General features: G+C 50.9%; 1 protein-coding gene across 2 annotated transcripts in view; it reads left to right on the top strand.

Annotated features, from left to right (window-relative positions):
* Window positions 1-22,528, top strand: part of Ctnnbip1 (catenin beta interacting protein 1) — a 47,527-nt gene that overhangs the window by 5,263 nt on the left and 19,736 nt on the right. The window contains exons 1-3 of one of the 2 annotated variants that reach the window (XM_055615300.1): window positions 14,129-14,213; window positions 20,109-20,229; window positions 20,866-20,956. In XM_055615300.1, coding sequence (XP_055471275.1) covers window positions 20,134-20,229; window positions 20,866-20,956 — 187 coding nt within the window. In that variant the 5' untranslated portion in view covers window positions 14,129-14,213; window positions 20,109-20,133. Of the gene's footprint in view, window positions 1-14,128; window positions 14,214-20,108; window positions 20,230-20,865; window positions 20,957-22,528 lie in introns of those variants that run through there. The other variant, XM_055615301.1, reaches the window with a different exon arrangement.

The following is a 22,528-nucleotide window of genomic DNA, read 5'->3' as shown; positions in this document are numbered from 1 at the left end:
TAGACCAGGCTGGCCTCACAGAGATCCATCTGCCTGTGCCTCCTGAGTGCTGGGATTACAGGTGTAGGCCACCACTAACAGGAGAGTCTGTTACTTGTGTCCTGTGTAGGCCTCCGTAAGCAGGTGTGTAAACTGTTTGTCATACATGATAGAATGGTGCTAATATCAGGGTCCCGTGTGGAGCGGAGGAAGTTGGGTTGTAGTCTTGTTTTGATGCCATTTGTCATTCAAGCCAAGAACAGAGGCCAAGAAGTGATTGTGTCCTATTTGTTCTTCTTTCTTCCCTCTTTAATTCTGATGAGTCGTTAATTCAGTTAGCGAATAGTTGGGGGCTGAGAATATAGGTCAGCAGTGTAGTGCTCCCTAGCTCATAGGTACTAGGACTGTTGTGGTAGGTAGGGCAAAAAGATCACTAGGAGGCCAACGATCTAGTGGAGTCACGTGAGTCAAAAGTGTGTTTACAAGAGTGTTTCGAACTCTCAGGAACAGACTCTGACAGAGTTTTCAGATGTGCACAAAGCCCTGGTGCTGCATCACTGGGAGGCAGAGCAAGGGGAAGAGTAAGAGCCCAGATCACCTGTGCCTCTGTGGTCACCTGCGTCTCTGTGTCACCTGTCAGACGCCACACTCACAATGTGGGCATTGCTGACCACAAGGATCATCTTGGAAGCCAGGGTTAGTAAGAACTTTTCTCCATGGTGGGCATGCTTGTGCACTCCAGTGACCCCAGCACTCAAGAGGCGGAGGTGGGAGGAATAAGGCCAGCCTGAGCTACATGGCACTGTCAGGAAGGAAGGAAGTCGCTTCCTTTGTCCACTCCTTGAGGCTTCCTCATGCTGAAGGTTCCCCACTCCCCTCCAACTGATGCATTTTTTTCTTCCCCTTGAGACAAAGTCTCAGTATGTAGCGCTGGCTGCCCTGGATCTCAGTGTGAAGGCTAGGCTGGCCTCAAACTTAGATGCACCTACCTCTGCCTCTCAAGTGCTGAGACTAAAAGTGTGTGTCATCATGCCCGGCCACCAGTGTCTGTCAGTAACAGTTGCTGTGCCTTGATTCTCTAGGAGCCTCTTCCTACCAGACAGGTTCCTTTGCTGCCAACCTGAGAAACAGGCCCACAGTGGTGGGTGGGCTGTGAGGGCCTTTGCTGTGCCCACAGAGTCCCTCAAGCCTGTGCATGTGGAAACCGTGTCTTTATTGCCCTGCTGTAGGCCAATATGTGCTGAATGGGGTGGGGGCACAATTTGGGGGTTCACAGCTGATAACTTCACCAAGTCTGCCCAACACCAGGACTGTCCATCTCCTCAGAGACCAAGGTCAGGGAGGCCCAAGAGGCTATGTGAAAGCACACAGTGTTCCTTCCCTCCTCTTGCCAGGGTTGAGAGAGCAAAGGGCTAGCAGCGGCGACTTCCCACATTTGGAGGGAGAGGAAAACGGGAGTGGCAAAGCTGCCTGCCACTGTGTGGTGCTTCGGGCTGTGGCTGGGGCAGGCTCTGTCTGATCAGATGGTGGGCACAGCAAGGACAGCAGGTCACACAGTGCACCTGTACTTCTTCAAGCGAGGTTGGAGCCTGTGGCGATGCTGTGGCAGCGGGGAGAATGTGACCCACTTCTGCCTCGTCTCCTGTGGGGGGGGGGGCGGGCAAGAGGCTTTGAGACAGGCTCCAATTAAGCTTTTCTCAGGCCTGCATATCTCCTGAGTGTCCAACCATACATTTCCTGCCACTGGAACCCCGTAGTCCTTGTCCCTGAACTGAACAAGCAAATGAGCTTACCGCCTGTTATTCTGCAACCTTGGACTCGGCCAGCAGGGTTTCCTGTGGAGATCAGGGTCCCTCATGGATCAAACACCTCTCACTGTGTGATCCCACCCCTGTTCTTCCTGCTAAATCATGAGGCCAATAGTGGGCCTGTTTCCAAGGCAATGGTTTAGCCCTGCCTATACCTAGGTCTCACAGCCTGCTGCCTTAAGCAGTCCAGCTTCCCAAAGACCATGCCAGGCTTCTCCCCAGCTCTACCCCCACCCCCGCCACTGCAGGGCTGTGAAATAAGACCCACTTCTAGTTTCTACCAGATGACAAATATTTTAATGCCCTGTCACTCCTTAAATATCTCGTGTGTGTGTGTGTGTGTGTGTGTGTGTGTGTGTGTGTGTGTGTGTGTTATGTGTATATAGTGTGTGTGTGTATGTGGGAGCTGCTGATGTAAACACATGAAGATATAAATGAATACTTAGGGGATAATTTGGGGATTTATTTTGGCTGATAAGGTCTAGTAAGTCTGTTCCCTGATGCCATTTTGTTTATCAAGGTGACCACTTTGGGGACTGCAAAACTCAGCAGCCGTGGCGAGGCTGTGACCCTTTCCCTAACTTGACTTGTAGACGGGGAGCAGGGACCCCTCATCCTGTATGTCATGTGGATGACAGTGCTTGTAACCTTAGGACCATGTTCTCCTCTGGCTGGTCACTGGTGTTGCAGGAAGAGGGGTGCTGGTGACTTCTGGGAGGACATTGTGGGGCTTTCTGGCTGTGAAGCATCCACCCAGGCCCCCTTCCCTTTGTCTGCTGGAGCTTGTGACAGAACTCAACGGGGTGCCATGCAGAGCCTGGGGGGTGCTGCCACTGCCACTGAGAGCCCTCAGGCTGTTCACTGTCCTTGCATTTTGGGTAGTGGCCAGTCTCCCTCAACTCTTTTTCTGCTGAGGCCTCTCAGTACAGTGGTGGAGAGTGTCAGGCACTGCCCTGGACCTGTGGGTCTTTTATCCTGATCTCTGCACTCTGTGTCATTCCTTTTTCTTTCTTTCTTTTTTTTTTTCTTTTAAAGATTTATTTATTTTTTAAAATTCTATGTGCCTGAGTATTTTTCCCCCATGTATGCACGAATGTGTACTGTGTGTGTGCCTGGTGCCCAAGAAGGCCAGAGCAGGGCGTTGGAGCCTCTGGAACTGGACTTATGGATGGTTTTGCGTTGCAGTGTGGGAGCTGGGCGTCTATGGAGTAACCAGTGCTCTTAACTGCCGAGCCATCAGCGGGAGGGCAGGTCCCGCTGGCCTTCTGTAGACATGGGCTTCTAAAGACTTAAGGCTTTTGTTATGAAACGTGACAGTCTTTGGGTGAGTCATTTGAATTTAAAAACAGGAGTATTTGCCAGTGGGACATTCACTGGCCAGTTTTGCCAGGAACTTCCGCTGCCTTTTTGAGGCTTGGTGGTTTTGGGAATGAAGGGTATCATTACATGTGGGTGGTATGGATTTAGCTCCTGAGCTGGATTACCAGGATTCCCAGTCCTGAGTATATATACCTACACTTATTGGCAGTGAGGACAGTCCCTTGGAAGCCTATCCCAAGGCTCTCAGTCTCATTTCTGACCACTTTCCTGAACTTGGTTTCCTTTGGAATCCCTGGCTGTAAACCCGCATTCATCCCCATTCTCACTATAGCATGAGCTAGCTCCTTGGAGCATGCGCTGACTAATTGTCCCTCACCTGAGCCACAGCCAGCACTGTTCTTGCCTTCAGAAGACACAGAGGCTTGTGACTCCTCAGTGTGCCTCTTGATACATTTCCCCAGTTAATGGAACAAACACCTGGGAGACCCTGAGGGCGTCTGTCTCTGTTGAAAACATTTTGCATTTTGATTATCAGCTACTCAGCCAGCTGGGGAGGAAGGAAACAAGTCCTCAGCAGCCCTGGAAGGGGAGGGCTCCTCCTTCCTTAGATTCTGTCCTGTTCTAAGGTAGCTGGAGATGGAGGAAAGGGCAGGTTGCCGGCTGTGACGCAGCAGGAGCTGCTACCCAAAGGCTTTCTGCAGTGTTACTAGGTATGCTGTAACTTAATAATCTTTGCACAAATTATCACATTCCTGTGTGCTGAGATGAGAGCCCACTGGAAAGAGGCAGTTGGCCTACAACTTTCTTCAGAGTGGGAGCTTGGCCCAGGAGGCCACCCCTTGAGTTCTAAGCTGGGTGTGAATCCAGAATTGTCATTCCCAAAGCTGGGCAGAGAGATGGGATGGCTCACAGGCTGGACCTGCTGCCTCTGGGGACACAAGTGATGATAATGAGCTCTCCTGTCACAGGACCCCACTGATATAATGGTCTAGTCCTCCATGGTAGAAGGCTGGAGGCTCCCTGGCTCCTGGGAGGTGGCTTGGGAGACCAAGCAGAAGACCTCTGGAGGGAGATGATTGTGTTCGTTTAGGTATTTATTTGTTTGTTTGTTTTTATTATTTATGTGTGTAAGTGCATATCTTTGCACCATGTGCATGCCTGGTGTCCTCAGAGGCCAGAAGAGGGTATCAGATCCCCTAAATTGAAGTTAGAGATGGAAACGAGCCACCATGTGAGTTCTGGGAATTGAACCCAGATCTTAGTACTTTTAAGCACTGAGCCAGGAAGAAGATTTTTTTTGTTTTGTTTTGTTTTTGTTTTTTAAGACAGGGTTTCTCTGTGTAGCATTGGCTGTCCTGGACTCACTTTGTAGACCAGGCTGGCCTTGAACTCAGAGATCTGCCTGCCTCTTCCTCCCTGAGTGCTGGGATCACAGACGTGCGCCACCACACCTAGCTATGGGAGATGATCTTGAAGCAGTAGGCTGGCCTGGATGGCCTGGGGAGAGCCTGCCAGGCCTGCTTTGGAGATGGGCTTGGCCCATGATAATCAAGGGCGCTGAGCAGGTCTGTGGCTCAGTGAAGAGGCCATGTGCAGTTCATGAAAACTGGAATAGCTTGCCCAGACAAATGTGCACCGCTGTCTTAGCTCCCCTTCCCCTTTAAAACAATTTCCTATTTCTCAGTTCAACTAGAATAGTAAAATGTGGTCACAAGAAGTTGACATATCTACAGACAGTGGAGTCGATGGAGCTCCCATGGGCTCACATTTCCACTCTGGCCTCCTGTGGAAGAGACCCAAGCTCTGTGAACTTCCTGACTAGGCTTCTTCCTTAGGATTAGTGGGCCTGAAATTGGCCCTAAATTTTACCAACAAAAAAATAAAACACAAACCGTTTTCTTCAGGTAGCTGAGGCAACAGGCCTAGGGCATCTGTGGTGTTTGTAGGTCATAGAAGAAAGGGGTCCTGGCTAACGCAAGAACCCCTTCTGATGCCCTTGCTTAGGATGCTTCCTGCCAGGACCACCCCTAGTAGAAGACCTTCTGAGTTGGGGTGTGAGAGGTGCTTGTGGTCTCTCAGGCGCTGAGGAGCTCACTCATAAATACGCTGTCGCCCCAGACCCTGCATTGCCCGCCCCCCTGGGACTTGACAGAGGCTGACAGTCCTGGGACAGGCTGGATTAGAGGAGGATCTAAAGCCGGATCCTGTAGGCGAGCTGGTTCCTGACTTCAGGTCTTAGACCATGACTTGGCCAGGTTCCAGCGTGCCAGCTGTTCTCGGGGGAGAAAAAGGAGCTGTGCCTTTCTTGCCTCATCTCTGTCTCCTGTGCAGAAATAAAACCTCTCTGGTTCTGGTTCAGAACTACGGAGCCTAAGAGCACAGCTCTTAGGAGAAGCTGAGAAGCTTCCTCAGCTCAACACCCTCTTCCTGTGTGCTTTGTCTTCTGCTGACATGCCAGGGGCTGCTTCTTCCTGTGAGCAGTGACTCTTACTCTCCTAAGGGCCGCAAAAGAGACCAAACAGCACACTCAAGGGGACATTTTCATCCAGTTGGGCCAACCAGAACTAAGCAGATGCTTACTGTCAATCCAGTTAGGGTTAGCCATGGTGGCGCACACCTTTAATCTCAGCACTCAGGGGGCAGAGGCAAGCAGATCTCTGAGTTCAAGGCTAGCCTGGTCTACAAAGTGAGTCCAGGACAGGTAGGGCTATTACACAGAGAGATCCTGTCTCGAAAAGAAAAAATGGTCCTGCATGGTGGTTGGCACCTATCCTGCGTGGTGTTTGCCTCTATGATGCAGAGGCAATTGAATCTCTGAGTTTAAGGCAAGCCTGGTCTACACAGAGAGTTCCAAGCCAGGAAGAGCTATATAGTGAGACCGTATCTTTTATTTTTTGGTTTTTCACGACAGGGCTTCTCTGTGTGGCCGTGACTGTCCTGGAACTCAGTTTGTAGACCAGGCTATCCTTGAACTCACAGAGATCCACCTGCTCTGCCTTCTCCTGAGTGCCGGGATTACAGGCGTGTGCCACCACTACCTGGTGTGAGACCTTATCTTTAAAAAAAAAAAAAAAATGGGGCTGGAGAGCTGGATCCTTGGGCGAAAACCACTGACTCTTCTAGAGGATCCAGGGCAATTTCCAGCACCCACACGGTAGCTCACAACTGCTTGTAACTCTACTTCTAGGGGATCTGATGCCCTCTTCTGGTTTCACTTGGCACCATACATACATGTGGTACACAGATATGCAGGCAAAACACCCATGCACACAAAAACCTCTTCAGAGAGGAAATCTGGGAAAGTCAAGGTTTTCTGTTATGAGGTATATTCTGTTTAACGAATGGGTCTGTTATAATGCGTTTCGGGGACAATGCTGCAACAGGGCCAGGGAACAGCCTCAAACCACTTTCTGCTTGCCCTCAGCCATGCTTCAGGTGCAGCAACCTGAGTAGAAAGAGGTGCAGGCAGATGTGTTGGCACACCGACAAGGCAGAAAACAGTCAGCAGGGTTGGGTGTCGTGCGTGGATGGGGGCGGGGGGGTTTCAGGCTGAGGCAATGGCAGATGCAAAGGCCCAAGGTATGTAGAGCAGGGTGTGGTTGGCAACTGTGATGTGGCCATCGGACAGTTTTTCTTGGCCTTGATTCTTGGCTCTGATGTAGTACGGTTGTGTCTGGTATCCTTAGGAGCATCGTGGGCACTAAAATCTGCAGATGCTCTAGTCCCTTGGGTAAAATGATAGTGTTTTCATATTGTTTATGTACATCTTCCAATATCCTTTTTTTTTTTTTTTTTTGACAGAATTCTTATAACTCAGGGTGCCTTCAAACTCCCTAAGTACCTGATGATGATCTTGAACTTGTGCTCCTGCTGACTAAACCTCCTAAGTTCTGGGAATATAAGTGTATACACTACACTTAGTTATATGTGATGTAGGGGTTCCAACCCAGATCTTCCTGTAGGCTAGGTAAGCACTCTGAGCTACATCCCAGGCCTTCCAGTATACGCTGCTTTTCTGATTTACTTGTTTATTTGCTGAACATGGTGTCACATTCCAGGACTTGCGAGGAAGAAGGAGATGGATCTCAGAATTTGAGGCCTAAGTGGTTTATATAGCAAAACCATGCCTCAAAAACATAAAGAGAGTGTGTGTGTGTGTGTGTGTGTGTGTGTGTGTGTGTGTGTGTGAACCGTCTCACATATGTGGAGGTCAGAGGGCAACTTGCAGGAGTTGCTTCTCTTTTTCTGCGATGTTGGCACTGGGGATGGAACTCAGGTCATTGGGTTTGGTAGCAAACACCCTTATCTCCTGAGCTGTCTCGGTGGCCTCCTTTATTGTACTCTAAAGCCACCACTCTTAACACCTAACGCCGTGAGAAGTCTATGTAAGTGGTTCTTCTGTATTGTTTCAGAAGTACTGGCGTGAAGGAAAAGTCTGTACATGCTCATTAAGAAAGCGGTTCTTTTCCTCCAAACATCCTTAACCTAGTTGCTTGAATCTGGACCTGGATCACATGGACACAAAGGGCTAACTGTAGCAACCTCCAAGCTGAAATAATAAAAAATTACTTCTGGGGATGGAGAGAAGGCTCAGTGGTTAAGAGCACTGGTTGCTCTTCGGGAAGATCCGGGTTCAATTCCCAGCACCCATGTGGTATCTCACATCTGTCTGTAAGTGCAGTTCCAGGGGATCCAGCACCCTCACACAGACATACATGCAGGCAAAACACCAATGCACATAAAATTAAGTAAGTAAATAAATAATTTATTTTAAAATGCCTTCCATCAGCTGGATGTTGTAGGACATGCCTTTAATCACAGCATTTGGGGAGGCAAAGGCAGGTAGCTCATCAGTTAAAAGTCATTGCTGCTATTGCAGAGAACCCAAGTCTGATCATTCAGGTCAGGCGGCTCACAACCACCTCTCACTCCAGCTCCAGGGGATCTGATACCTTCTTCTGGCCTCTGCTGGCATCTTCATGAATGTGCTTGAACCTGCATATAGACACATCAATAAAAATAAAAATCCCCCCCCCCTTTAATGTTGGGGCTGGAAAGATGGCTGAATGGTTAAGACTGTGCTGCTTTTGCAGAGGACCTGAGTTCAGTTCCGAGTACCCGAATCATGTGGCTCACAACCATCTGAAACTCCAGCTCCAGGGGGACCTGATGCCTCGAGTTTCCTTGGGCTCTGTGCTCACGTGCACGTAACCGTACGCAGCACCCACAATTAAAATTAAAAACAATTTTTTGTTGTTGTTTTTTGAGACGGTGTTTCTTTGGGTAGCTGTCCTGGACTCACTTTGTAGACCAGGCTGGCCTCGAACTTACAGAGATCTGCCTGCCTCTGTCTTCCTGGAATCAAAGGTGTGCAACACCTCACCTGGCTAAAATAAAAATTAAAAATTTGGAAAACAAAGTTCCTAGCTGGAAACAGTGGTACACACCTTTAATCCCAGCACTCAGGAGACAGAGGGGATGGATCTGTGTGATTTCAAGCCTGGTGTACAAATTAAGTTCCAGACCAGGCAGCCAGGGCTACATAGTGATACCCTATCTACAAATAGTCTTATAGAGGCTGGAGATTGTAGTTCAGAGCTAGAGCACTTGCCTACCTCTGCTCCAGGGCAATTTAAAAAAATGTCTGTAGGCATCGCCAAGTATCCCCTTGGAAGTGAAATTGCCTCCAATGAGAGCCACGCTGTAGAAGGGACAGAAGGGGTGGAATGGTGAACCTGACCCCGGGATCTGACCCGCCACCCTGCTGCTGGCAGAGTGAAAGGGGCCTTTTGCTTCCTTTGTCGCCTCCTGGCCCGGGAAAGCTGCCTCCAGGTGGATCCTGGAGCCCTTTTGTTTGTGTGATGGTGGCCTCTGGGGCTTGCTGTGAGCCAGGGTCACAAAAGGAGTCTCCTGGCTCTTAGGGACTTCCCTGCTCCTCCTCCTGTTCTGACTGTGGAGGTTTCGTTGGTGACTATGTTGGTGCTTCGCCTGTGATGGGTCGGGTGCTGGCTTAGGTTTCAGTATGTCAGAACCTCACTAAGGGCCTCTCATGGATCATCTGAACGCGGTGCAGCTGAGAGTGGTAGGCAGGCAGCTTGAGGTAGGAAGGGTACGTATGCGAATTTAGAGTCACTCCTGTACCAGAGACCTGTGGCCAGAGAGAGCGGTTCACCCCGCCTAGGTCTCACAGCTGTCTCCTCCTGAAGCCTCACACACTGGAACCAAGTGGACAGTTAGGATGAGACCGAAGCCGAGGCCTTTGGAGAGCTGTGAGTTGCAGTATGTACCCTTTGCTAGATTCACCAAATTTTCTTCATAAAACATTGTTACTGTTGGTGTGTGTGAATGCATGCGGGCACATGTGCGGTGCGGCACATGTGGAGGTCAGCAGACAACTTAAAAGTAGTCTTTTCTTCCACTGTGGGTTCTGGGCTCAAACTCAGATGGTCAGGTTTACATGGCGAGTGCCTCTACGTGCTCAGTTCACCAATTTTTGCTATATGTTCCTTTATGCTGTCTGTCGACACACATCCACACACAGACAGTGTGTGTGTGTGTGTGTGTGTGTGTGTGTGTGTGTGTTTATGCACGTGTGTGCCTATGTTCATGTCCACAGAGGTCTTTGAGTGTTAGACTCTACTACTCCCCATTTAGCTCACCATCTTGGCTAAACTGGCTGGTCAGTGAGCTCCTGGGTCCATCTGTCCCCACCCACAGTTGCTGGGGTTACAGACACACATCACCACATTTCTCCTTTTTTTTCTTTTTTTTAACCTAGGTGCTCAGAATGTTAGCTCAGGTCCTCCTGCTTGGGCAGCAGGTGCTCTTAGCCCTGAGCCATCTTCTCAGCCTAAAACGATGAAAACTTAACTACAACTGTGGAGCTTGTGCCTCTGAGAAACCAGTGATGAGTCTGGAGCTACGGCTCAGACCTTAAGAGCACTGGCTGCTCTCTCTGAGGCCCCAGGTTTGGCTCTCAGACCCCACATGTTGGCTCACAGCTGTCTGTGACTCCTGTGTCAGGGATCTGAGCTGTGGAGATACCGCACACACATGGTGCCCAGCCGTAGACGCAGGAAAAACACCATCCACATAGAGCTGGAAAACAGAAACAACCCCACAGGAGACTTCCTGAGGAAACCACAGTGTCATCATTACACTCAGCGTGTCTGACACGAACACAGTATTCTTGTGTATTACATGATCTCCAGCTGCCCAATAATGTTCCTGAAAGCTCTGCCCTCTGCTCATAGGGTGCAGCTCAGAGCAGGAACTCAAAGCCAGGCTCTGCCTTGGAGTCCCTTCATAGCCTTGGGCAGATTGCTTTGCTTCCCCGAGCCTCAGCTGCCTCATCTGTAAAATGGAAATAATTCCTACCTTGCAGGCTTGTGAGGTCTAAATTTAAATATGACAATGGATAGAACATGGCTGGTTCCATACCCGGCAGTTAGGAAATGCCACAGCAGCAGTCATAATTATCATTGTTCTGCAGCATGGCCTGGCTTCACACAGCAGGAAGGAACTGGGACAGCTTTGAATTTGGATTGGCATCCTCGGAACAAATTCTTAATCCCAAGCTCACCCCCCAAGAATGGCACTACACCCTGAAAACTGGGTGACTCGCCTGTGCCGTCATCAGGAGCCAAGTTGTTACAGCTTAATGACCGAGAATGGAGCAGATGGAATTTTTCTGTGGTGCCCTTGTTTATTATGTCCCTGGAGGACCTGAGGTGCCACCCTGTGTGGGATTCTAGCAAAAGCTATGCCTCAGGCCTACCTCCCTCTCCCTGGCCCAGAGCACAATTTTACTGATTTACTGGAGGGCAACAGAGAAGCCCAGATAACCTGGGTCAAGTCTTGATTCAGGCTGGAAAAGCTGGGCGGTCACCTGCCAATGAAGCCTACAGCGTTGGTGGGGAGTGGCTCCTTTGCAGAGCTGGGGAAGAGCATGAGTGGTGTCTGTCTGTCCTCATCACAAGCTGATCAGTCTGTTTCTCAATGCCTGCCACAGAGAGATGGCAGCTATTATTCAGTCAGTGCCTTGCCCTCCTCTTCCAGCTAACTCCTGTTCATCCTTTAGGACCCAGGTGCAGTGACTTCTCCCAGAGCTAGTCCCTGTGCTTTTATACACACGCACATGTGTGCGCATGTACACGCACACACGTGCTCTGCTACTCCCTGCTTTGAGTTAAGGCCCTGGGTCTTTCCTTCTCTCGTCTCTAAGCATCTGGAGGGCAGGAGGCAGTACATGGTACAGTCTGTAATCTTCGGTTAGCACTCTAGAAATGTTTGTGTTTGAACCTATCTTTGTAGCCCATCATAATATCGTATTTGTGCTATTGGCTGTGTGTAATGTCATTTCCTCAGGCATTTGGTTGTCTCTGGCTGAGAGGACCCTGTCTTAGTGGCCCCCTTTCTGTACCTCCACAGCCTGAGCCTAGAACAGAGCATTGTGTGTGGAGTACAGCCTGATCTCAAGAATCCTCTTGAGTCTAGGTAGTGGTCTGTGCAAGACTGTGGACCTTGGCAGTTTGGGAGGCCTCCTTTCATTATGACCCAATGTTGGACTCTCTATTTTTAAATTATTACAGATTTCATGATGGAGCTGCAGGGTGTAGCTCAGTGGCAGAGTGTGGGTTTGGCATGCATGGGGCCCTGGTTTCGATCCCAGCACAATCGATCAATAGGTGATTCATAGACAAGAAAACCATAAAGAGCTATATAGAGCATGTGACAGCATCTTGGTGCTATGCGCCTGTGTTCCCAATGCTTGTAAGCAGTCAGACTAAGAGCTGAAGGCCAGCCTGGGCTGTCTAAGAACCTGCTTCTTAGAAGAAGAAGAAAGCCTGGCTTGCTGATGTCACCTTTATCCCAGCACTTGGGAGGCAGAGGCAGGGGGATCTCTGAGTTCGAGGACAGCCAGGGCTACACAGAGAAACCCTGTCTTGAAAAACAAAACAACAACAACAACAAAGGAGGGTAAGGAGTGTGTAGCTTGATAGAATGCTTGCCTAGCATACATGAAGCTCTGGGTTCAATCCCAGCACTGAAAAGAAAAGAAAAAGCAGGCGTGGTAGTGCATGCCTATAACCCTATCACTGGGGAAGTAGAAAGGTGTTCAAGGTCATTGTCTGGTACATAGTGAGTTTGAGGTTTCAGGCCATATGATAGCCTCTAAACAAACAAATGGGAGAAAGAAAATTCGAGACTCTCAGAGCAGTGGCAGCAGAACAGTAAGGCCCAGCGCGGGGCCCTCCAGTGCAGGCAGCCACCGTCATACCGCGTCTACCCAGTGAGGCACACAGCTCAGGCTCCTTGACATGCTGTGGAATGAAGCACATGGGATGGTGACCAGCCTTGGGTTACACTGCTGGCCAGCTGTCGGGGACAGACGCCAGCTCCTGGAGCATGGAGGTATCTGATGCACGAGAGCTTCTTTCCATGTAGACTGTGGGACCGCTGGCCTGAGTTTTAAAATGGCAACTAGGATAGCTGGCTGGGAAGGCCTGTGCTGTCCTGGCCTTCTGATGCCTTCACTTGAAGCCACAAAGTTCCCCTCTCCTCCTTAGAACGTCCTGAGCCCCGTGGACAGGGGGGACAATTAGTGGTCATGGTAGTTGAAGAAATAAAAGCCCCTCAGAAGTAGGAGGAGGTTTTCTTTTCATCTCTTTTTGAAGGAATGCGAGGACTTGGGTGGGAAGTTCCCCAGGGTTCCTTGGTATTTCAGTGCTTTGATATCTGGAGGAAGAAGAGAGCAATTAATTGCTATAAATGGCCTGTTCCTATAGGGCTGCCCTGATGGTGGGTGGGGGTGTCAGGCAGGGTGCTAGCATGATCCTCCCAGCCATCCTCTAGATGGAGGGACCCATCCAGCGGTGCCTGACTTGGAGAGGCTGTTGGAGTACCACTTTGTGGGGCTGGGAAGATGGTGCAGTGGGTAAAAGCAGGTGTAGTGTAGACATGAGGATCTGAGTTCAATTTCCCATGGCCACATGTGCGCATTGTGGGGTGGGGCGAACAGAGATGGGCAGTTCCTAAGAACCTATCAGCCAGCCGGCCTAGCCAAAATGGTGAGCTTCAGGATCAGCGAGAGACACTTGACTTAAAGGAATGAGGCTAAGGGTGAGGGAGGGAGACACCCTACACCTTCCTGTGACCTCCACCTGCATGTTCAAGTGCATGATCATAAGTGCCCTGTGTGTGCGTGTGTAGGTCTCTGTGTAGAAGCGTGCCTTCCTCGCTTCCTCAGCTTCTTGACAGCTTTGTCTTCAGAAAGCTGCTAGGGAGATGTTCCCAGGCTCAGAACACATTGCCCTCAGGCTTGGCATGGATGAGCAGGGTTGAGCCTGGCTGGGACACAGAGGCTCACCAGCTGGGTGTGGCCTGGAGGTCTCCACAGTAGGCCACACCCCCACCAGGTTGGCCAGTGCGATGAGGTTGCTGGGGAAAGGCCAGAGAAGCCATGTTCTTTGGTTCTTGGAGGAGGTGTGTTGGAGTAGAGAGACTGCGGCCAGCCTCAGTTGTGACTCCTGCGTGTGTGACATGTGTCTGCTCCGTGGAAATCGGCAGGTGTCAACTGTGTGCACAGATACACACAGCTGGAGCACACAGGAGGCAGATGGGGACCTGGCCTTGTTGACTAAGGTGATTGGTGGGTGGGAGGTCATCTCATGCAGAGGCAGGGACTTCCCCATCGTGTCACACTGAGTCATTCTGGTCCCATGTCTGTAGACAGGGTGGCCACCCAGGGGAAGAGGGTGTGTTGTCTGGAGCAGGCAGACCTGCCTCAGCCGGAACTGAGAGGCCGGGCGCACAGTCAGCACCCTGTCTTGGAGGTGCTGGAGCAGGCTCCTGGGCTTGCCTGACACACAGGTATTTCTGGACTGAAACAGAGCCCCTGGCCACAGGCTCTGTGCCAGCGGTTGTGTTCCCTCAGCACGGGGGCGTGTGCGCCAGGTCCCACTGCAGCAGCCACTGGGCCCTTTTGGCTCCTCCCATGACCATGTTCTGTGTTTCCACAGGGCGGCACCTTCCTATTTCTTCTCAGCCACAGCCCTCCCCTTAGAGTTGAGCATCTATTTGCCTGAAGTTAATTTCCAGAAGCAGGTAAGGACCTGAAGGGAAGGCTCTGTCCTATGGCCATGGGACAGTGCTGGGGGGAAAAGGGGAGCTCAAGACCAGACTCAGGATTCAGCACCCCAGAGACACCTGACTGCCTTTCTCGTGGCCCCACATGATGCGTGTTTCTTCCGGGGGGGGGGGTTCCTTTTCCTCCCTGTTTTTCCCTTGCACTGTTAGGAATTGAACCCAGGGCCTTGTGCATGGTAAGGCACAGGCTGTGCCACTAAGCTGCCCTATCTGGTGTGTGGATTCCTACAGCCAAGGTCACGGTGCTGCCGATTTTCCAGGCTGAGATTTGAGCGGACTCTGGCTTAATAAATGTAAATATGTTGCTGTTGCATATGACAGGGCGGGGGAGCAGTGACAGGCTGCAGGTCCCCTGCGTGTGAGGTCTGGGAATTGAGCTCAGTTCCCCAGGCTTGTGCAGCAGGCACCTTTCGCTGCTGAGCTGTCTTGATTGCCCGCGGTTAGGAGTTTGTATGGACTCTATGATGTTTTTTGTTTTTGTTTTTGTTTTTCTGTAAACCCTGTGAGAACATGTATGCATTTAAAAGTTGCAGAGATGTTTGTTAGTGTGATGTCCTGCAGGTGGCACCTTGTGCGTGTTAAGGAAAGGTTTTACCACTGAGCCACAGCCCCAGATTTCATGCCCTTGTGGGTGGGTGTGTCTATGTCTGGAAACAGGGTCTGCTGTAGCCCAGGTTGGCCTCAAATCCTCAAATTCACTATGTAGCTGAGGATGACCTTGGAAGCCCTAATCCCTGGGCTTCCGACTCCCAAGTGATGGGATTGTAGGCATGTGCCATTAGTTCCTTTTTTTTTTTTTTTTTTTTTTTTTTTAATGGTTTCATGCCTTGAAAATTATTTTTGAGCCAGGCATGTCTTTTATCCCAGCACTTGGGAGGCAGAGTTAGGTGGATTTCTGTAAGTTTGAGGATAGCCTTGTTTACACAGTAAGTTCCAGGGCAACCAGGGCTATGGAGAGGCATTCTGTCTCAAAACATAAAACATTATTTTTGATTGTCATTTTATAGCTAGGCTGACTTGAAACTCACTATATAACCCAAGGTAGCCCAAGCTAGAGGGAAGCCTTCATGCCTCAGCCTCGTGAGTCATGAATTACAGATGTGAGCCTCCATGCCCAGCTCTCATGCTGTGTGTTTTTGTTTGGGGTTTTTGAGAGTAAGTCATGTCTGTGGCTGGCCTGGGACTCAGTGTAGATGAGGCTGTGTCAAGCTCGTGGTGTCCTCCTGCCTCTACTTCCCAAGCACTGGGATTACAAGTGAGGGCCACCACACCTGGCTTCCTAGGGTGTTTTAACATGAAAGGCAAGTAGTACAATCCAGAGGGAGTGACCCTGGTGACCTCGAAGGGCCCATTCTGGCCTAGCTTAAGGTTTCTTTGTTTGCTTGCTTGCTTGTTTATATTTTTCTAAGCAGATGCAGGACCCCATGGTTATAAACCAATACTTGCTTTCTTATAAAAGTGAGTGTGCAACAGCATTAGCTTCAGGTTTATAAATAAAAATGAGCACATGAGGCTATACTCCAGGGCCACTCAAGCAGGTCAAAGGGAGGCCAGCTTGTCAGGCTCCTTATCAGCACTGATAGGGACCCACACGGCAGCACACGGCAGTGCTGGCCTCCCACGGTCTTGGCTTCTCCATGGAGGTCTGGACAGAGGCTGGGTGGGAATGTGACCGCGATGTCCTTGCTGTCTCTCCCCTCCAGCCTGTCTCAGCCTGTGATCCTCACGGTTCCCTCCCAGTGTGGATCCTGCACAGGGATTGGGAACCTCTTCTCACTGCTGTCTCCTGCCCAGCCATCCGTCCTGCAGAGGGGAGGCTCAGAGTTACCGAGTGCCTGTCCTGTGTCCTAATCCTCAGTGTTTGTATTGACTCTGACTGGGCATTTTTTGGCAAGGTGGCACTAAAGCACAGCCTGTGGTTTATAGTACCTGATAAGAAACCACAGGCCTCGCCCCTCCCAACATTTGCATAATTGACAGTTGCCCGTTGTTTCTTTCCATTTTCCTTTTTCTGGTTCATCTCTCACTCTTCAGACATTTTCTTAGTGGAAGGGAAGCCCTGCCCTGTTTGCAGGGGTGGGGTGAATGTAGGGATGGCTGAAGCCATTACTGAGATGTGTTGTTACTTTTGATTCTTAGGTCCAAACTTGGATGAATAATTAGTATCTAAATTAATTGCACTTTGAGCTTATGTAATTTAAGCACATTTTAATGGAGACCAGTTCTTGATCCCTACAGGGGAAAATAGGAAACCCCCACTGACTTTAATGTAGTACTCGACAGAATCATGATGAAAATTTAATAACATACTCGTTTGGATAGGCAGCAAACCCAAGCACACTGTAATGTGCTTGCAGCACATTTGTCTGAGTTGGTTATGATTTAGTCTCTTCAATTATTAATTCTCTGTGCGTTGACACCCTTACTGTGAATTAGAACAGAATTGCATCAGTTCTGACGCTTTCCAGAGTGTTTGGCCTGGCATGTGAAGGGCAGGGACCTGTGCTCCACTTTCTATCCCAGATCCTGCCTGGGTGTGCCTTCCCATCATGCAGCAGGGCTCAGTCAGCAACGCAGGGCTGGAACAACACCAGTGGACAGAACCAGAGTTCAGTCCCTGGGAAAGAACTGGAAGTCGTCCTCTGTCCTTCACACGTATACTGTGGTGAGCATGCAGACGCGTAAATAAAGAAATGAATGTGAACAGAGCACTGGGTGACAATTTTTAGAAATGCTGAGTCAAGATTCTTCTGAAGTATAGGAAACAGCTTTGTGCTAGGCAAGTGTGTTGAAGTAAGAGTGACCTGACTCCAAAGACCCCATTGAGCTCTGCTGCTGAAAACCCCGAAACTTCACAGCAAGCCTGATGAGTAAAGAGGATGGGATATGCCAGTCTGTGGGGTGTGCAAGGCTAAAGCTGTGGGTCAGGGGCTGGCGAGATGGCTCAGAGGTTGAGAGCACTGGCTGCTCTTCCAGAGGTTCTGAGTTCAATTCCCACAACCACATGATCTAGATGCTCACATCATCTAGATCTGGTGCCCTCTTCTGGCCTGCAGGTGTACATGCAGACAGAACATTGTATACATAATAAATTAAAAAAAAAAAAAAAAAAAAAGGCTGTGGGATAGAGTTCTGTAACATACACCCTGTGTAAAATGGCTGAATAATGACGTTCCTCCAGCTAGCCCTAGCCAGACCACTGTCCTGTAGGAGCAGCTCTCTAGGGGTCCTGGGGCATGACAACACTAACTAGACCACTGTCCCATAGGAGCAGCTCTCCGAGAGAATAGATATGAGTTCCTGGGACCCACTGTGATTACAGTGTGCTTTGGAAGAGCTTCCTGGGGGAATGACAGCAGGAATCCTCTTGGGTTAGCAAGACACCCTGAAAACTCCAATGCTTTTGTGTATGGCGACACCTAGTGGCTGCTGCCTTGCATGCCATGCAGCTTTCTTAGGGGTATGACCCACTGAAAGCTAGCCCTTGAGCACTGAACAGAATTGGAAAATTTTGCCCATGGGAGCTCTGATTCCCAGTTTGAAGGCTTCATGGAACACTTATGATGTTCGCTGGAAGTCACAGGGGCTCAGGCCACACTAAGCACTTTGAGAGGGGGAGAGTCCTTTGGGAAAGCCAAATCTGGTTGTAGGAATCTGAGTTAAGTTTCTTCTCTTCTCTTCTTTCTTCCTTCCTTTCTTCCTTCTTTTCTTTCTTTCTCTCTCTCTCTCTTTCTCTCTCTCTCTCTCTCTCTCTCTCTCTCTCTCTCTCTTTCTTCCTTTTTTGTTATTTTTAGTTTTTGGGTTTGGAGACAGGGTTTTTCTGTGTATCCCTGGCTGTCCTAGAACTCTCTTTGTAGACCAGGCTGGCCTCGAGCTCACGGAGATCAGCCTGTGTCTGCCACACCCAGCTTACTTAAGCCTCTTAATACTATGACCTGGTTCCAAATTGGTATGTGTACAGCAGAGGGGGATGTGACACACTGAAGACTATTCCCCTGTTTCATTCAACCGGGTGGACAGTGCTTGTTAAGAGCCTGCTGGGTACCAGGCCCTGGGAAGATGCAGCCTGGCCTTCCATCAGAAAACGGAAGAGACAATAAGCAGACACTCCGACAAGACACAGAAAACTAGGACAGTGAGACAGGGCTATGTGACAAGAGGTGATGGCACAGAACTGGCTCCCCTGGAAAGGCACCTTGAGGCTGGGATGAAGCCAGTTCTGGGCCCAGGGGTTGATACCCAGTGTAGAGGCTGGCCAGTGAAGGAGTAGGGAGAGCTGGGCTGCTCAGGGACCAGGGCTGATCACACTGGGCCTTGCCAGCACCAGCCAGCACTAAGAAATAAGAAATGTATTTTCAGGTAGGACTAGGCTGCGGATGGTGTCATTCCTCCTGACCTATGTGGATTGTTGTAGTCCCTCTGTAGGGGAAAGGACAGTGGAGGACGTGAGTGGCCTATGAGGCCCAGGCCACATGGAAGCATTAGGAAAGAGGTGGGGCCATAGCATCCATACTCAGGGTCTGGGCAGGGATCACCGAGAAGCCTTGTTCAGTCTGTCCCTGACCAGCAGTGCTGGTATGTGAACAGGTGGGAGGGAGAACAGGTTAAGTGAAGGAAAGCTGCCCTAGAACCTTGCTTTCCTGCTGAGTTCTGTGGCAAGTGCGGGTCCTCTGCAGGCTGCTGTGTGCCCTGGAGATTATGTGTGAGGCCACTGTGCCTTTTTCCAACCCCTAGTAGTTACTTTGGCCCTTTTCTGAGCCCAGGATGAGTCGGAAGGGGTGGACCACAGAAGAAAGAAGTTGGATTCTAGGGTTCCAAGGGTGGATACAAAGACTCCAGTAGCCCTGCACTGTGTCAAGTATACAGGCATGATGTCAGCCCCAGCTGGCCAGGTTTTTAACCTGTTGTGTGGGCTCTCAGGGCGAGGGCCCCATTAGGCTTTTGAGCAGCTGACGAGTAGATACTCAGAGCTGTTCCCCAGGCTCTGGCACATTCCCGGGTACGCCCTTGGCATGGAGTACTGCCTTGTCCAGCATATCCCTGAAGGACTCCTGGGCCACTGAGCGTAGATGGTGTAAGGAGTGTCCGGAGCCTGTCGGCCGGGTTCCCTCATTCCCCGAGTGCAGCTCCCTGGTAGCAGGGCTGCTGAGGCTCCACCCCACCAGCTGCTGCGTTATTTCTGACTTGTCCAAGAGTTCAAGTGTGTAACCCAAACCCCTCGATCCTGCCTCCTCTCCCTCAGCTTCTTCTGGAGGAGGAGGCTCTGGGCTTCTCTCTCTTGGGCTGGCTGTAGCTCAGGCCAGAGACACCTGGACACAGCCACTGGCCTTCACAGTTGTCTTCAGGAGCTGCCTGGCAGGTGGGGTGGGTGAGTAAGGGTGGCAGCGGCAGCTCTGCCAGTGCATAGCCTGGGCGGACACCCCTGGAGAGGGACTCCCCTGTGCCTTGCCCAGGAGCTGGCCTCTTGAGTTCAGCAGTGGCTTGCATGGGGCTCTCACTGCTTCGGGAGCTGTCTGTCACTGATCTCCCAGTTTCTTGAGCCAAAGGCCCCACCTTGCCACTTCTGATCAAGCCCTTTTACTTCCTGTGCATGTCGCTTCCGTTGAAAACCTAGGACTCTTGGGGCCTCATTCCTCATCTCTCCTGTGGCTCCTAACAGAAACCTTGGCCGTCCTCACAGCCCGGGCCTCAGCTCAAGAAGTATTGAGGCCCTGCCGCCTCCTCTACAACCTCTCTTGTGCTGTCAGAAATGAGGTCCCTGTGGGGGACTACTTGAGAAAGGGGTGCGTCACCCACAGGTGTCAGTATTAAAGTGTATCATGGAATTCTCCAACACCTCTCATCTCCTTGCAGGTGTCCCCAGAGCTGGGCCAGGGGGATGAACCGCGAGGGAGCACCCGGGAAGAGTCCGGAGGAGATGTACATTCAACAGAAGGTCCGCGTACTGCTCATGCTGAGGAAGATGGGGTCAAATGTGAGTTGCCTGTAGGATGTCAAACATCAGAGTACCTGCTACCCTGAAGGAGGGAAGGGGCAGCTGCAGCTTTCTCCTGGGTCTCCAAGAACTGGGGAGAAGGCTGTTGGGCCTGTGTGTTGTCTCTGTTGCCAGTTCAGGAGCCCTGAGCACAGAGCCCGGCATGGACAGTTTGGAGAGCATTGCTGAGATTATCTTCCCATTCCACTTTTTATTTTGAGCCAGGGATGGTGGGGAATTTCCCTTCTGACCCTCAGAGCCCTCAGAGAGGCTTCTCTCCTTGGGGCAGGTGAGGGGCAGCTGGGCAAGGTGGCCACCGAGGAGCGCAGGAGACAAGCAAGTGCAGGGGCATCTTTTGAAGAAAAAAAAATGGAGGGATTTGGGATTGCTGAATGGCCACTGATGTCTGGCCAGGGCCTGACGTTCAAACCTGCTGTACGCCTGAATAGACAGTGATCTGGACATGAAGTGAGTGGCAAGGCATATGAACTTCAGGGACCTGGTTTTCAGGTCGGAAGCAGGATAGCAGGGATAGAGAGCCAGGAGCCTCAAGAGGGGAGGCACTCGTGGCATCAGGTAGGGGCCTTTTGGGGAACAGGTGCTTGCTCCTCTCACCACAGCACTCTCACCCCGCAGCTGACCGCCAGCGAGGAAGAATTCCTGCGCACCTATGCGGGGGTAGTCAGCAGCCAGCTCAGCCAGCTGCCGCAGCACTCCATCGACCAGGGTGAGCCGAGGCACCAGCCAAGCCCTCCCCCGGGCACCAAGCAGTGGTTCTTTACAAAGCTGAATAGGTGACCTGGGAGTTTAGAGAAAAGACACTGCTGTTCCCTCTCATCCACAGTCTTCTGTCGTGTCCCGTCTCCTTCCTCGGGTGGGAGCCACGGATCCAGCCACGGCAGGCGGTTCCCCTTTCTAGGCCTGGAGGAGGGGGGAAATGGACATGGCTGTGGACCCGAGTAGTTGCCGATGGTGTGATTATTGCCTCCTTTAACCTTCGCCCTGACCCCTGTCCACTCCACCAGTTGAGGGACAGTGAAACTGCTCAGCCTGTTCCAAGAGCACTGTCCTTGTGGAGACAGCTGTGCAGTGACTGGGGGGTCTGGCAGTAGCAGGAAGGGATGGCTCAAAAGGATTGCTGTCTCCATATGCCCAAGGGAGTTCTGAGGGTCCTCACAGTCAAAAGTCCCACTGGAGTGTTTATTGTACAACAGGGGCTGGGCCAGAGATCGATACGTAGTCATTTGGAGTTACTTGTATGACTTCTAGTTAGCCGGCAGTAAGTCATTGTTCTTGACCATACAGAGGTGCCCAGGAATCAAGCCTGCTCCTCACCACCAAGGCTACTGGGCAGCTCCATGGCCCTTGCTGTTACAGAGGCTCTTCCTCTCTGAAGGCTCAGCCTCACTCTGCAGCACAGCACTGTGAGCAGTTGCTTCTCACACTCCTTTTCTGTTAGTCTTCTCAAGAGTTGGTGGGATTTTTCAGCTAGGCTATAAGATATTTTAGTGGCCCAGGCAGGTGGTGGTGTGGCACGGCATTAATCCCAGCACACAGGAGGCCAGCCTGGTCTACAGAGTGAGTTCCAGGACAGCCAGAGCCACACAGAGAAACCCTCTCTCAAAAAAACAAACAAACAAAAGATGGGCCACAGCATGCCTAGGCAGGGGCAGCCACCGGAGCAGTGTGTTTGCTGTGTTTGGGCTGCTGGGGAGGAAAGCAGGTTCAGCGCGCTGGGCCGCCGCCCTGCTTATCCTGCATGTTGTGGACTCGGCCACAATACAGGGCTGCTCCCCCAACACTGGTGCTTGGCGGGGCACAGCCAGCTCAGCAGAAACCTTCCAGGGAACTCAGGGAACTCAGAGAACAATTTGGGACAGCGCATGTATCATACGCAGCCTGCCTAGGCATGACTGCTCAGGTGGACTGCATGCTAGGCGGCTCCACAGCCAAGCATGTTTACCGTCTGCCCTACCTTACCACTGGCTCTTGGAGGAGTCCTTTTCTTTCCTGTGGCTGGTCTGGGTTTCCCCTCCTAGTTCCTAAGGCAGGTCCACCCTTCAGACTCTGAATTCCTGGGGCTTCCTTTCCTCCCCATGTGATCCTCAGCCACTGAGTTTCTGATTCTCTGTGTAAATGTCCCTAGAGGAGTGCCCATAATAGGTAAGGAACTATGGGAGCATGTCAAAATAGGGAACACCCAGCACATGTCCCCTGCCACGTACATTCAATCATTCGTGTGTGTGTGTATGTGTGTGTGTGTGTGTGTGTGTGTGTGTGTGTGTGTGTGTGTGTGTGT

Source organism: Psammomys obesus, unplaced genomic scaffold (assembly GCF_907164565.1).
Source record: "Psammomys obesus unplaced genomic scaffold, mPsaObe1.curated_primary_1811, whole genome shotgun sequence".
Classification (NCBI taxonomy): Eukaryota; Metazoa; Chordata; class Mammalia; order Rodentia; family Muridae; genus Psammomys; species Psammomys obesus.
This window is presented reverse-complemented; position numbering and strand designations above follow the sequence as displayed.